Source organism: Lissotriton helveticus, chromosome 2_2, assembly GCF_964261635.1.
Source record: "Lissotriton helveticus chromosome 2_2, aLisHel1.1, whole genome shotgun sequence".
NCBI lineage: Eukaryota > Metazoa > Chordata > Amphibia > Caudata > Salamandridae > Lissotriton > Lissotriton helveticus.
In genome coordinates, this window is record NC_136060.1 from 20516053 (window position 1) to 20531495 (window position 15443).

Here is a 15443-nt window from a genome sequence, read left to right on the forward strand (position 1 = left end):
TCACAGAAGATACGTCTCGTTTCTGTTTAAGAGGCTGCCGTAAAAGTGGACTGCCCTTGAATGAGAGGGGGGGGGCGTTGCTGACAGTGACATCCAAGGATGGAGAGGTCATGAGACATCCTTGTCATGTCCATGGTCAGTTGAGCTCTGTCTCACAGACCATGAACCTACTTTATTAAACTTTTACCATGACCAAAGAAAGGCTACGTAGAGTTTTATCCCAGGAACTTGCAGTCTAAAGAGTTTTAAACAAAGGACACATTTAGGATAATATTAAACCTGTTTAACCTGATGGAAGAAGTAGTAATGCAGGCCCCGTATGTTAGAGGAAGGTACTTGTGTCTGGTGTTACTGTCGGAGGACAGGCCAGTAGAGCTGGGACAGACAGCGCAGCAGTGGCATGCCAGACTGGCTGAGCCTCGGGTGCCACTGACGCTGGTCATTAACTGCGTCAGCCCGTGCCTGAGGTGCATCATCAGAGCTGTGTGAATAATAACAGCAGGCAGCCCTGTGCTTGAGGTGCATCATCAGAGCTGTGTGAATAATAACTGTGTCAGCCCATGCCTGTGGTGCATCATCAGAGCTGTGTGAATAATAACAGTGTGTCTGGATGCCCCCATGGCCCCCCGGGGACCGGTTACCCATTCACGGGGAGGAGTGCAGCTTGCCCAGCACCCGCTTCCCCAGCTTCTGGGCTGCCATCGGATGGAGGGGACAGTGAAGTGACGCGCCTCTGTTCTTCCGGTGCTAGTTCTCGAGGTGCCTGTCCGGGCTTTAATCCAGTGCAGATGCCCGGTACTTTATGAACTGTTGGATATTGCTGTGGAAGGAGCACAGCTGAGTGCAAGGGCTAGATGAGGGCAGTCCGGTGAGGAGGGCGGCGTCCAATAAATAGTCCGGGTGTAGTTATAGTTAGGTAAAAGGTACTGTGTACTGAAGGTGTAGCCTGAATACCACGCAATCACTCTATGTCGTCATAGAGTCCTGCTCGTGAAGACGCTATGAGTGTGCGCCCAAGTTTACTCCTCTGACCCTCCCTAGCCCGCTGCTCTATCCCAGAGCTCTGTTCAGCACTCTCATTGTGGTCTGTTCCGCAGCCTGTATTTATAAAGCCCACAGGCTGGAGCGACAGGAGGCGGCGCCACTGGGTCACAGCGCGATCCTGCTGTGGACTCAGCTCAGCTGCGTGTCGCATTTTAGGACACCTAGTTTCATGAGAAAACGGTGAAATAAATAGATAACGAGGAAAATATTGTCAATATTAGGAAATGCAATGGGGGGTCTGGCGTACCTGTCAAATAACGTGGAAATTATGAGAAACGGGGGGAGGGCGAATGAAAAGAAGACCCTTTCGACCACAATTAGAATATCTATAACGACGGCCTTATCTATTCTTCAAACACGCTCGATCTAATTAATTACAACTTTTACATAGATTCCTCGCTGACATGTTTAAGCAGTCTGGCTCAGTTTCACACACCCTAGATCTTACTACTATACTCAGCACGTAGTCTCGACCTAAAGTCTCACCTAAGGATGCAGCAGACTTGATGTCAAACCCACTAGGTCGCATTGCTAGGGTGAGATCCTCAAACCTTTGAGCACAGTCACGATCTCAAGTACTTTAAGTCCTGCTCAGAGTTAGCGTATCTAATACCTTGAGGCAGTTTCAGTCTTAGCCAACTTTTGGCTTAAAACACTCAAATTGTACTTAAAAACTATCTGGGATCTCTGCATTGGACAAAGTCCTACTGTGTATTCTGGTACTCACCCAGTCCCTGGCTCGATCCCAGCTTTCTCCCTTTCAGCGTAGTGACTACTCACGATGTGCCTCCTACAAGCGTGTCAACTCGAGTAGGGCAGTCCAGGATTGCGTCAGAGGTATGGGGAGGGAGCGGGGTTTCCATTGTGTCCTGCAGCAATAACCACTCTATCTGGCATTAGGGGAGGGGTCACATTCAGAGGTGCGCATTTACGATATCCTAGCAATGCGCTCCCACCTCCTGGTGTTAGAAAACCAAGGTCACAAGCGACAAAATACATTACTTTTTGTATAGAATGTCGAAAGTACAGGAAAGCAAAAGAATAGTGTACATACACGTTTACAAGAAGAAAGAAATACTGAAAGACGTGCTAAAATATTATGCATGAATTCAAAATAAATACAGAGATGCGTTCCGACTAGCACATATTATATCTGACTCGTTGATCTCCAATATATCAAATAAACGAAAAACAATCTGAAATGCCAGCCTAAACAAGGGTCTACAGCCAGTGTTACCGACTGCACGTGAGTGTATTTCCCATCAGCGAAAGGGATGCAGTTGGGCATCTGCTCCTACGGTCTCATGGACATACCGCATTCTCTGACTGACGGAGAAATGGTCCAGTTGTTGGAAGGAAAAGAAAGCACTGAAAATGACATAAAGAACTCCGCTGTCGGAAAAAGTGCTTAAAGAGGAGGTCAAATTAAACGGGCGCGAATATCTCTGCCTTTAAAACAATAATTTACTGAACATGTGGTGCGCGTTCGAGGTGGCTTGGTGGTGGTAAGTCACAGCCGACCGCCACGGAAATAACACCTTTCCATGCCATTGACAACAAGCGGGAGGGGGCGGGAAAGGGGGGTGGAGAGACGCAGAAGTGCCGGCAATGCCGGACCAGATTCGGGGGCGTTCCCGGCTTTCGGCTGACGTCGCGTGACGTCGGCAAAAGCCAAAGAATCTCGGGAACGCCCCCGAATCTGGTCCGGCATTGACGGACAGGCGCCTCGTCCAATGGCTAGGCTCCATTTATGGAGCCAGCCAATGAATGACGAGGGCCGACCCAAACCCACACTACAGTTCTCATTAGGTTTTCGCCTGCGCGAAAAAGATGCGCAGAGCGCATCTTTTCGCCAGGCAAAACCTAAAAAGACAAAGCACCAGCACTAACCCTTTTGCAAAACAACAATCCAAGAAAACTCTAACCGAGCCTCTCCATTCCTTCCAACACATTTTGCACAATGAATTTATGGACCTAGTCAAAGCAAGCAGGCCTGCTGGCAACCCTTGTGACCCCTGTCCACCGCAAACCTTCAAGACAATTCTTCTAAAAACATCTGCTGCCACTCCAGCAAGAAAAATCATCAACAACTCCATAACTACCAGAATATTTCCAGAATAACTCAAAAATTATATATATGCCCATTACTAAAGAAAACAAATTTGGACTGGCTGAAACTTGACAACTAGTGACCGATTACAAATGGGCCTTTCATGGGCAAACGGATAGAAAGAGCAGCGTTCACCCAGATGCCACAATCCATTAAAAATAATGCCACACTTTCAGACTTCCAAACAGGATTCTGTCCAGGAGGAAGCACATAATCTGCCCCTCTTGCCATATGGGATGACCAGAAGAACACAGTTGACCACAACAGGGTTTCTGCGTACTTCTCTTGGACCTCTTTGCTGCCTTTGACACTTGACCATGATACTCTGATACAAAGACTCTACGAAGTCAGCACAGAGGGGACTGCTCTAGACTGGATTGCATTCTACCTTCGCAACAGAACTAATGTCATCCATACCCCACCTTTCTCATCCAAACCGTACTTCACAAAAGAATGGGGTCCCTCAAGGCTCTATCATCTCGCCCATGCTTTTTAACATGTACCTGAAGTCATTACTGGCACTGATCAATCAATTTCACCTCACTTGCTATAATTATGCAGATGACAAGCAAATACTCCTTCAACTGGAATGGCCCAAAGACATTGGAAACTTGCAAATTTTCAGTTGTCTCAGAGCCGTGGATTAATGGATGATGTGGATTAATCTCAAATTGAATGCTTCGAAAACGCAAATACTTGCGTGGTATTTTGAAACATTATGACCCGTTCGCCTCATGGCCTGATGATCTGGGAATACCCCCTAAAGTATCGTAGGTAGTAAGAAACCTCGGAATGACCATGGAATCTCAGCTATCGATGAATGTCCAAGTGGACAAACTAGCAAGATCAAGCTTTGTTACTATAAAAACTTTGAGACAAATCTTCCCCCATTTGGGATTTTCACACAAGCACCATGCTACCATCTCCCTTGTTCTGTTCAAATAGATTACGCCAATAACCTCTTCCACGTATCACTTTTAACAACCATGAAAAGACTGCAACGGATTAGGAATTTGGCTGCCAGACTATTCTTATGTAAAAACCACAAGACCATAGCTCCCCTGCCTTGAAAGCCCTGCATTGGTAACCGGTTGACAGAAGATTCACATTTAAGCTGCTTTGTATCACCCACAAAGCTATACATGGAACAGGAATGCTTTTCATCAGGAATAAAACACCAAACACATTCAACAAAGGGACCTCCACTCTAGATTAGCACCTCACCTCAAAATCCCAATTTACAAGAAAAAAAAAACATGCGGGGCACATCCTTCTCTGTTCAAGCACCCAAACTATGGATCTCTTTACCCTCAACAAAAGATCCAAGGATAACCACCTTATCTTCAGAAAACTCCTCCATACATAAACAGAAATATACAGCATATCCCTCTGTATATAAGCATGTATGTGTACTATATATATATATATGTACCTATATTATTGCTTTGTATAAACATGTAGAGAAATTGTTTAAACAAAATTATATATACATAGATTGTCATTAGTTCTGCTTAACACATGTACATATTACTGATAGTTACATTATTCTATGCTTTTAACATGTATATAAGTAAATATTTTATCATAACTTTTTGTCTACAATCGCTTCACTATTGGATTACAAAAAAGTATATATATATAAATAAATAAATACAATTAATTTAAACTACAACAACAATTGAAAGCCGTAGTTTATTTAATACATCTTTAATCTACATTTCCTGCGTCCCTTAATGCATCTATATACCTTCCATGTACTTATGGATCTACATATTTATTACTTTTCTTCTAATTCAGCATATCTAATGCACTACCCTATTTCTCAGCCTATACCATGCTCAATATATCCTCTACCTAAACACTCTGACTCTTCTCAAAACTCTTTCAACTACTCTTTCCAATGCACTACCCTATTTCTCACACTATACCTCTATCTATATATCCTCTACCTCCACTCTCTTGTTCATCCCAAACCCCATCCCACTACTATGATCCCCAAAATAACCCTTTCTAGACTCTTCCCTGCTCTACCTCTCCTTGCATCATCTCATACCTCTTTTACTATTCCGATTCCCCAAAACAAGCCTTTTTAAACCATTCCCTCTGACTATTCACCCTCCACCTCCCTTTTACTCATCCAAAGCCTCCTCCTACAGCTATGAGCTCCAAAACAAACAAAAAAAAAGATTTTGAATTCCTTCGCTCTTCTATCCCTCCACTACCCTTTTCAATCCAAATGAGAGATTAACATGTCCATCATTCAAATCACTTTAATATTTCCCTATATTTATTCACCACTAATCCATTATGGGTTCCCGAGTTGCATGCTACTAGCCGAAAAAAAGTGCGTCAACAACTCATCGGGGGTAGCAAGCGCCATATACATGCAAACCTTTTTCCCTTTTCTGTCCTGCCACTATCCTTCTAAATCCAAATAACTGACTAACATATCCACTGCTCAAATTACTTTCATATTTCACTCTACTGATTCACCATTAATCCTTTATGGGTTCCGGAGTAGCGTTTTAATCGCTGAAAAAGTGTTTTGACGCCCCGTCAGGGGTAGGAAGCAATATTTAAGTGCATTTACAATGCCTTATATATCACTGTGTCTGACATCCAGATGTGAACTCTAGTCGCTGCTATTGCCTGTGTTGTGGGGCTGTCAGCTTTGGATACACTCCTGCTGTGACAGTCTGCTTTCTAAGAAGAAGAGAGAGCAGAGGAGTGAACCCTTCACAAGAAGCAGAACCCCATCACAAAACTTCAAAGACTCTGACTACAAATCACATTTGGTGTCTGTAAATGGACTATAAGAAGGGGAGTTTAAGGCCCCGAAAATTGTCATCTGCCAAGCAGTCGGACAAGCTGCGTGAAGAGGGAAAGCTCTGTTAGACCTCTGCCTGTGACAAGAACTGGGGGGCCAAGGCATGCTAGTCTTCCTGCTGGGTGAGGTGGCATCCCCCAGGGAATCCAAGGCCACCCGCAATGCATTAATTCTGAGGGCGTTGCATCGAGCAGCAGAAGCAATGTGCTGGCTCTGAGGGAGATGCGCCCGCTGAAGAGGAGATGGGTTGGTCCTGCTGAATCAACAGATGGGTTGGCATAGCACCTTTAGGTCCACTTCCAAGGGTCGAGGACTGGGATGGCACCACTTGGGTGGGCAGGACTCACAGATCGCAGAGCCCAGGTGCTGGCTTCAAGGTTGTTTGAAGCCTGTTATTTCCCAGAGAATTCTGATCAGGGGGCCAGACAACTAGCCTTTGTAGTCACTCTGAGGTCCAGGGTTTAGAATTGCAGGTCCAGTCCTTCTAACACAGACAAGGAGATCAGCAGGTCAGTACAGCAGGTCAGTAGTCATTCAGGCTTCAGAAAAGCAGCACAGCAGTCCTTCTTCCTGGAAAAGTCCACAGGTCCAAACGTGAACTTACGAGCTGGGTCTAAGGGTCTAAGGGTCTAATATTTATACCTGGTGCCCCCTTTGAAGTGGAAGAAGCTTCTAGAGGTTTCCACCCTCCACCCCCGAGTTGTCAGGCATCCCCTTCCTCCCTGTTTTGGCCCTAGATGGTTTTGGGTCACAAAAGTCTAGTGACAAACCCTTTGTTGGAGTTCTGAGTTAGGACCTTTGTGATGTGCAAATGTTAGAAATTGGTTACTTGTTGACTGGGGTTTGAGCCCTGGTCAAGCAACAACCTCAATCCTTGTCAAGGTGAGGCACAAGCAACCCCCAGGCTATCCTGTTTTCACCCCCTGGTATCTTGGGACAGACCAGTCAGGCTTAACTTAGATGCAATGTGTAAAGTATTGTTGCTACACTTAAAACAGTAAAACAGTGAACACCAAACAAAAAGTACACAAGGTTAAAAAAAATAGAGAAAATGTATTTAACAAAACAAAAATTCAATCCGTAGACCTGAATTCTTAATTTGAAAAAATAAACGGTGAAATAGCACCTAAAAGCATAAAGCGCCAACCACAGCTATCTGGTCACGATAGATCGGGTCAAACAAAAAAGTTCAAGCATACTGCGATGAAGCGCTGGTTGGATACAAGCTCTGATTAGGCCAGCTGAATTTTTATCTTCTCAGGTTTTGTGCCAAGAGTCCTGGTCACATTGGGGAGGGTCGCAAGGAGAAAGGCGCAGGTGGTAGTCGACGTGTTACGAAGAGCAGGCTGGGCGTTGAAGATTGGCAGACTTCGTGTTGGCCGGTCCTACATGGGCGATCGATGCTTGCTGTTTGAAGAGACAGACTGGTGGCGACCTTCTAAATTTCAGTGCAAGTGGTGTGGTTCTGGTACAAACAGGCCCGTTCACAGTCACAATTCTTAAAACAGCAGAGGGGCCCTGAATCTAAGAAAAAAACTACAACAAGGGAACAACCCGCCAGGGCGAGAACATGAGAGAACAACATGAAAGGGGTGTTCCCAAATAGAACAGATCAAAGTTTAATAAATATTAACAGAATACCCACCAATTCACAAAAAGAGAAAATATATTCAAAAAAAGTTTTTAATTTTCATTTTGACAATCAACACGATTTTTTTGGGATAATAAATAAAGTGATTCCATTTGAACAATGCATAACATTTGGAAAAAATATACATAATCAGAAACATACAAAAACAGTCTAAAAGCTAGGACACAAAAAAACACCTCAAAACGGACAGAAGAATAAATCCACTCATACATCAAAACATACCTTTTATACAATCAAATTCATACTCAGACATTCACATCCATATCACTACACACAAGGACAAGAAAAGCGCCGACGCGCGTTTCGGACAAGTGCCAATGAAGGCTTCCTTCATCAGGGCGCACTTCAAATATTGTACAGACAAAAGGAGTAGATATTGTCTGTGACACGGTCCTGACAAGCGGTCCTAGTAGCAGCAAGGCTGTGTGTGGGTATTCTAAAAACCCAATAATAACGAGGCCCCTTAAATATGTGGCTCACAATCCAAGGGTTTCATCGGTCATGAATAGCGCATATTAGAATAGGTCCACAAGGGATCCAAATGTACGAGGGCACCAGGAATAAAAGCAGTACAAAGAAATAAATTCCAAGTATCTCAAAACGAATATCAAGCAATGATGCAGTAAAGTTAGTAGCACCGGGGCCGCCAGTGAAAAACGACCTTAAAACAACAGAATTGAGCCATCCTTTGAATGAGGTGAAACGAACACCAAGGATATCGTGATCTGGCACAGCTTCAATCCCGGGGAATAAGGGGCCTGAAAAGCGGCCCGGCAGAGCACGTAAGAATGGTGTCCAGGGTCGAAGGAACCGGGTGACTCCTTCACCTGCCCGTTCACAGTCACAAACAGCCCAAAAGCTTGATTTCAAGAGCTCGTAAGCCACACCAAGTGTCCAGGACCTCAGAGTTACAACTTGGGGTTCAGGAACTCTCTGGTCCAGCAGCTGTTGTGGAGTCTTTTATATCCTTGAAGCTCAGATCAGGAAGCCAGCAAACTAGCCCATGGAGTCACTCTGGGGTCCTAGGTTCCAGATGAAGTTGCACGTCCAGCTCTTCTTCCCCAGGCTAGAGGGTAGCAGGCAGCAGGGCAGCACAGATGGGCAGCAGTTCCTTTAGAGCAGCAGTCCAGCAGTACTTGTAGAAGCACACCAGTCCTTCTTTGTAGGGTATCCAAAGGTCGAGGAATGTACTAAAGGGGTGGTGTCTGAGGTCCTTCTATTATACACTGGTGCCCTGATGTCGGAAGTTTGGAGAAGCTTCTAAGGAGTGCCTTTGAAGTACATGGAATTCCCTTCCTCCCCTGCCCTGGCTCCAAACAATGTAAGAGTGTTAGGCCCTTTCTGTGAAGGCAGAGATCAGGTTATTCAGGTGTAAGTGGGGCTGTGTTCAACTCTGCTCCTCCATCCTGCCAGCAGATGCCCCACTCTTGCACACCTAATACCTCTATTGTGTGACTGTCTGGGAGGGATTCACAAAGACTAACTGTCAGTTACACCCAGTCATGTGACCTATGACAGGCTATAGGCACAAAGGGCAGAAAAATGGCAACTTTCTGAAAAGTGGCCTTTTTGAAATTGTGATCAACAACCCGACTTCACCTAAATAGGGCTTTTCACCCCAGTTCCAAAGACACCAAACATGAACTGGTTTTCCCTTCCCATTTTTAAATTACACTTAAAAAATGTAATAAGGCAACTCCAATGTTATCCCATGGGAGAGATAGACCTTGCATTAGTGAAAAACAAATTTAAGAGTTTTTCGCTACCAAGACATGTAAAACTTCAAAGTATATCTCCTACTTTTTAAATACATTGCACCCCGCCCTCTGGGCTGTCCAGGGCCTACAATCCCTTAGGGGTGATTTATATGTATTAAAAGGAAAGGTATGGGCCTGGCAAACAGTTTATTTTGCCAGGTCTAAATGTCAGTTTACAACTGCACACACAGGCTTTACAATGGCAGGCACAAGACATGTTTAAAGGGCTACTTAAGTGGGTGGCACAATCAGTGCTTCAGGCCCTCTAGCAGCATTTAAGTTACATGCCCTGGTTACATGATGTGCCACTTCACTAGGGACTTATAAGTACATTAAATATGCCAATTGGGTATCAACAATATGACCACATTTTACGTTAGTGTCAGTTTGTCCTAAGGCCAACAAAAATAGGTTCAGCAATATGGAGGAAGAGAGGCAAAAGGTTTGTGGGAAACCACCCTAAGGCTTACAGGTCTAACAGCAAATGTCGTAGGTGACGGCTCCCTCCTCTCCTTGTTAACTCAAAGTGGCCCATCCTGCCAATATCTAATTTCAATGTCTGAGAGCAATACACAAAGACCAACTGCCAGCTGCACCTAGTCATGTTACCCAGGATCAGGCTGCAGGCACCAAATGGTCAGGACAAGAAAAGGCCAACTTTCTAAAAGTGCCATTTTCGGAATTGTGGTAACAAATCTGACATTACCATTAAAAAGGGCTTTTAATTACAATTCTTTAGACACCAAACTCGAACTGTCTACCTACCCCAATTGGACGTTACGACTTATTAAGCGTATTAAGGTAAATCCAATATTGTCTTATAGGAGACGCCGGCCTAGCAGCAATGAAAAAATGTATTTAGGAGTTTTTCACTACCAGGACGTGTAAAACTTAAAGTCCTATGTCCTACTTTTTAAATACACTGTACCCTTCCCTCTGGGCTATTTAGGTCCTACCCTACGGGTGACTTCTGTGTATCAAAATGAAGGGGTTAGGCCTGGCAAAAGGCTTATTGTGAGTCAACATGGCAGTTTAAAGCTGCACACACAGGCGGCAGTGGCAGGCCTAAACCATGTTTAAGGGATACTTAAGTGGGTGAAACAGTCAGTGCTGCGGCCCATTAGTAGCATCTAATTTACTGGCCTTGGACATAAGTAGTACAACGTTACTCTGGACTTACAAACAAATTAAATATGCCAATTGGGTGTAAGCTAATTCTATCATGTTTTAAGGAGAGAGCACAAGCACCTTAGCACTAGTTAGAAGTGGTAAAGTGTCAGAGTCCTAAAGGCTAGCTAAAACAAAGTCAGGAAAACAGGAAGGCTGAGGGCAAAAAGTTAGGGGAGAACCATGGATGGCTGCGAAGTCCGAGGCGATATCCTTCCGTGGAGATGCTTTGCGCAGCTATGGTTCCAATGGGCTGCATTGGGCAAGGCAATGTCCTTGCATGTAGATGCATTGCGCAGTGGCAGTTCCAACAGGCTGCATTGAGCGGGGTGATGGCCTTGTGTGGAGATGCATCGTGCAGCAGTGGTTAGGATGGGCTGCTATAGGTGATGCTGAATCCTTGCATCTGGGCAGTCTAAGCAGCAGAAGTAATGTATTGGTTCTAAAGGGTTTGCATCCCTCTGCGTAGAAGATGCACCGGTCCTGTTGTATCCAGATGGGTTGGACATAAGAGCCAGGCTGACAGAGCACCTTCAGGCCCACTTCCAAGAATCCAGGACTGGGTTGGCACTACTTGGGAGGGCTGAACTCACAGATGTCAGAGCACAGGTGCTTGGTTCAAGGTGGTTGAAAGCCTGTTATGTGCCTGAGGCTAGTGATCCGGAGGCCAGCCAATGAGACCTTAGAGTCACTTAGGGATGCTGGGTTTAGATATGCAGGTCCAGTCCTTCACACCCAGGCAAGGCGGGAAGTACGTCAGCACAGCAGGGCAGAAATCATTCAGAGCAGCAGTCGAGCATAAGGGCAGCACAGCAGTCCTTTTTCCTGCCTGAGTCCTCAGGTCCATAAGTATTCTGAAGAGTTGAGTCTAAGGGTTCAGTAGTTATATCTGGTGCCCACTTTGAATTGGAGGAAGATTCTAGAGTTTTCCTCCCCCCTGAGGTGTCCTGCATCTCCTTTCTCCCTGTCCAGGCCTCAACTTGTCTGGGTCTCAAAGGACTAGTGACAAACCCATTGTGAGAGGGCTCAGGCAGGTGCGTTGTGACTTGCAAGTGTGGTAGATGATAGCTCCTACTCCTCATTAACTCACAGTGGCTCATTCTGCCAGCACCTATATTTTCTTTGTCCCACTGCCTAGGAACAATACACAAAGACTAACTTCCTGCTACACCTAGTCATGTGACCCAGGATCATCAGGGTGCAGGCACCTAATTGTCAGGACAAGAAACCAGCAGCATTCTAAAAGTGTCATTTTTGGAATTGTGATTACAAATCCACCTTTACCTTTAAAGAGGGCTTTTAATTACAATTCTTTAGTCACCAAACTCACTCTGTTTACCTTTTCCTAATTGGAAGTTGCAGATCATTAAATGCAATAAGGTACCTACTATGTTATCCAATGAGAGAGGTAGGGTTTGCAGTAGTGAAAAACAAATTTAAGTGTTTTGCACTACTAGGCCATGTAAAATTTAAAAGCACATGTCCTACTTTTTTAAGGTCATTGCACCCTGCCATCTGGGCTGTTTAGGGCATACCCTAGAAGTGACTTATGTGTGTCAAAAAGGAGGATTTAGGCTTGACAAAACGTTTTTCTTTGCCAGGTTAATATGGCCTTTTAAAACAATGACAGGCCTGAGACATGTGTTAGGGCTACTTTAGCGGGTGGCACAATGAGTGCCACAGGCCCTTAAGTAGCTTTTTATTCACATCCCCTGGGCACAAGTAGTACCACTTTACTAGGTACTTATAAGCAAATTAAATATGCCAATTGGGTGTCAGTCAACCATGTTTTACGGAGAGGGCACAAGCACTTTACCCCTGGTTAGCAGTGGTATGGTAAGCAGAGTCCAAAAGCAAAAATGAAATCAGCACAACAGGAAGGTTGTAGAGAAGACCCACGCCAAGGATGCCAGGTCTAACAGTTGTGAATATCTTTTAAGCTAGTAACACATGAGGTATGTCTTTCGTAAAGTGGTGTGGCTCACTGGTTAGAGGCGGCAGACCCGGAAGCAGAGGTCGACCCGGGACCAGGGTTCGATTCCCGATGCGGCAGGGTCTTGGGCCATGGTCAGCGGACTTGATAATTCTCGCCTCGGTGCCTACTCCAACCATGGGTCCCACCCAGCAACTCTGGGCAATAGCTTGCTTAATCTCTACTAACGGCCCCATCAGCGCCGGGGATGCTTGTCTTCACCTTGGAGATGCCCAGGAGGGACCATCTCACAGGGAAAGCCAGGATGGGTTCCCCAGCGGTATACAGCGCCGGGACGCCCCTTTGCTGGGGCAGCAGTGCGCTTTACAAGTATACAACATTTAACATTTCTAGGTTTGTCAATACTCATTTTTAATTGTATTTTGTAAAGTTTGTTTATAATCAATCCAAGTGCTGTAAGTGGTACCAGTAACATGTTGTTGCCACAAACCTCACTACAGACACAGTCATACTGTGCAAAACAAGTAGCTGTGTTATTTGGTTGCTAAATAAATGTATTGCATATGTTTCCCCTTGGTTTTGGTCTAGCCTCTATGCCAGCCGATCATGAGACGAGCCACCCAGGAGCATCCTGTGCGCACATCTCTGGACTTGGAGCTGGACCTCCAGGCATCCAGGACCCGACAGCACCGTTTGAATGATGAGCTGCAGGCCCTACGAGACCTCCGACTGAAGCTGGAGGAGATGAAGGCCAACGGAGAATCAGAGCTACCCCAGTGTGTTCTTGAGAATGAGAGGTTCCAAAAGCTTTTGAAGCAAGCTGAGAAACAGGTATCAGTCACTTAAAATGATATTGTACAACAGTTTTACCATTGGCGCTATGGGCATGATTTGTGCTAATGTGTAATTGACACCATGTACAAGTTGCACCGTATCATTTACGGCTTGGCAGTATTTACTTTATTTTATCGAAGTTCGCTTCTGCCTACTAGAGCAGAAATAAGTCAAGGGGGATGACGGCATCCTTCATACAAACCGCAGTCTATCTAGACTGTGCAGTTCAAATGGTTCCCACTATTGAAACACAGTCCAGTGAGAACAGCAAGAACCACCAAGTGGATGAGCCACAAGAAACACTTAAGAATCACCTGTTTCTCAGGTTTGCATGCAGAGCGAATTTGGACAGTTTTTCTAGAACAATTTTACTCAGCTTGCAAATTTAGAAAAGGGTTGGATTTCACCTCTCCCACCCCATTTGCATGCCTAAGCTATAACCACACTATTTAAACAGGTGTAACCTTTTTACTTCTCTCTATGTACGTGTATTTATGTAGACATATTTATCACATGAAATATGGAAATCATTTATACACAAACAAACACAGACACATGTGAGGTAATTATGTACATGTATTTCACACCTGAGCCTGTAGTTACACGTTTGTGAATCATGAATAACTAATGCATGTGACATTACCTCTAGAACCCTTCCTTCATCCCAATCCTTACTACTTTGAGATGATGTCACCTCCCCCTGGCCATCTCCTGACGCACCCAAACAAAACTTCTCCTTAGTCCTCACCTGCTAATTAGGCTAATGTAGGCAGGGGATGCCTGTGTCACATTCTGTTTTTTTGACTGCTTCCGCAGACATTCTTTAGATAAACCAGCTGGGTTTCCTGGCCCCAACTGATTATTCTGGATGTAAAACTTACTGCAGGGGCCGGGTAGGAAAGTAAACACCATCAGGAGGCCTCCTCTTCCCACCTTCCTCTTACCTTCCACCAAGCAGATGAAAGAAAATCAGACCCTGGCTGAATTCCTGCAATGGGGGAAGCGTGGAGGAGGCTTAGCGGCTGATGGATCTAAAGAGGAGCCAGTTGGGAAGCTCCCATGAAATAATTCACGTAAAGGGCACAGGTGATCTAAGAAATACTTTTTATGGCATAGACGATTGCAGGCCTGTTTTCCGGCATTTCACGTCTTGTTCTTGGGTTTTTATAAAGAGAGCAGAGTTCATTGACTAACTCCCCCTCCTTCATTTTTTTGTAATAATGTTTAATTTTTTTGTAATAATGTTGAGAACGTAAAGTCCTTCTACTGTCTGCTGAGCTTATAGAGGATGAATTAACCATCCTTCTACAAGTGTCATTGACACGAGCATAGCTTTAGATGCCTGTGGTTCCTCAAAATTATAGTGTTTGATGGTTTTGGCCAAGTTTGTTGTCATTTCATAAGCAACATGGAGCATCTCCCATCAACACCATACGTAACATGAAAACAAGATACAGTTGGCAGTGAACAAAACAAACTACAGACTTGATCCTGTTCCCATGGATTTTCATTTTCTGAAGACCTGTAAAAAATACAGATTAATAATAGGCCTCAAGGAATTCAACATCTATGTCAGTCTGGCAGTTGAGCGGAGGGGCTGCAATAGCATTTCCTTCTATGTTTGCACCTTCCATTGAAGAGTCAAGTAGTCACTCTCCTCAAAAGGCTTATGAATGCTGTTGGACATCCTTTTCTGCTTAGTGTACTGTCAAACCTATTAGTCATTTTAACTTTGAGCCTAACTTGATTGTGCAATTCCTTCAGGATGATTTCAATCTGTGTTTGGCTGTTTTCACTTAAGGCTGTCTGATCTTCTTGGGGTGGTCCAGCCAAGATGGAGTTCTTATGTGAAAACGTCTTAAGGATTTTATTTTTATTATCCTACCATCTTGAGGGTTGCTGTTGATTCCTAATGCCCTGCTGTTTCTTTTTTTTCGAATTGCTGGAACAGGTTGAATTAAAGTTTATAACCTCAATGGTATTTTTTGTTGCTCTTACCTCTGCGTGACATTTGTTATGTTATGTTATGTTATAAAGCTCTTCTATAGCGCACGGCTACTCACAAGAGTGTCCCGGCGCTTTGGCAAAGAGAGAAAGGTCAGTACATAACACAGTGCTCT

The 15443-nt window shown here is 44.6% G+C and overlaps 1 protein-coding gene across 1 annotated transcript in view; it reads left to right on the top strand.

Moving 5' to 3' along the window:
• WWC2 (WW and C2 domain containing 2) overlaps nucleotides 1-15443 on the top strand; it is a 1026812-nt gene that overhangs the window by 955765 nt on the left and 55604 nt on the right. The window contains exon 21 of the mRNA XM_078677991.1: nucleotides 13078-13320. Within this exon, the coding sequence (XP_078534117.1) occupies nucleotides 13078-13320 (243 nt within the window). The remainder of the gene's footprint in view (nucleotides 1-13077; nucleotides 13321-15443) is intronic.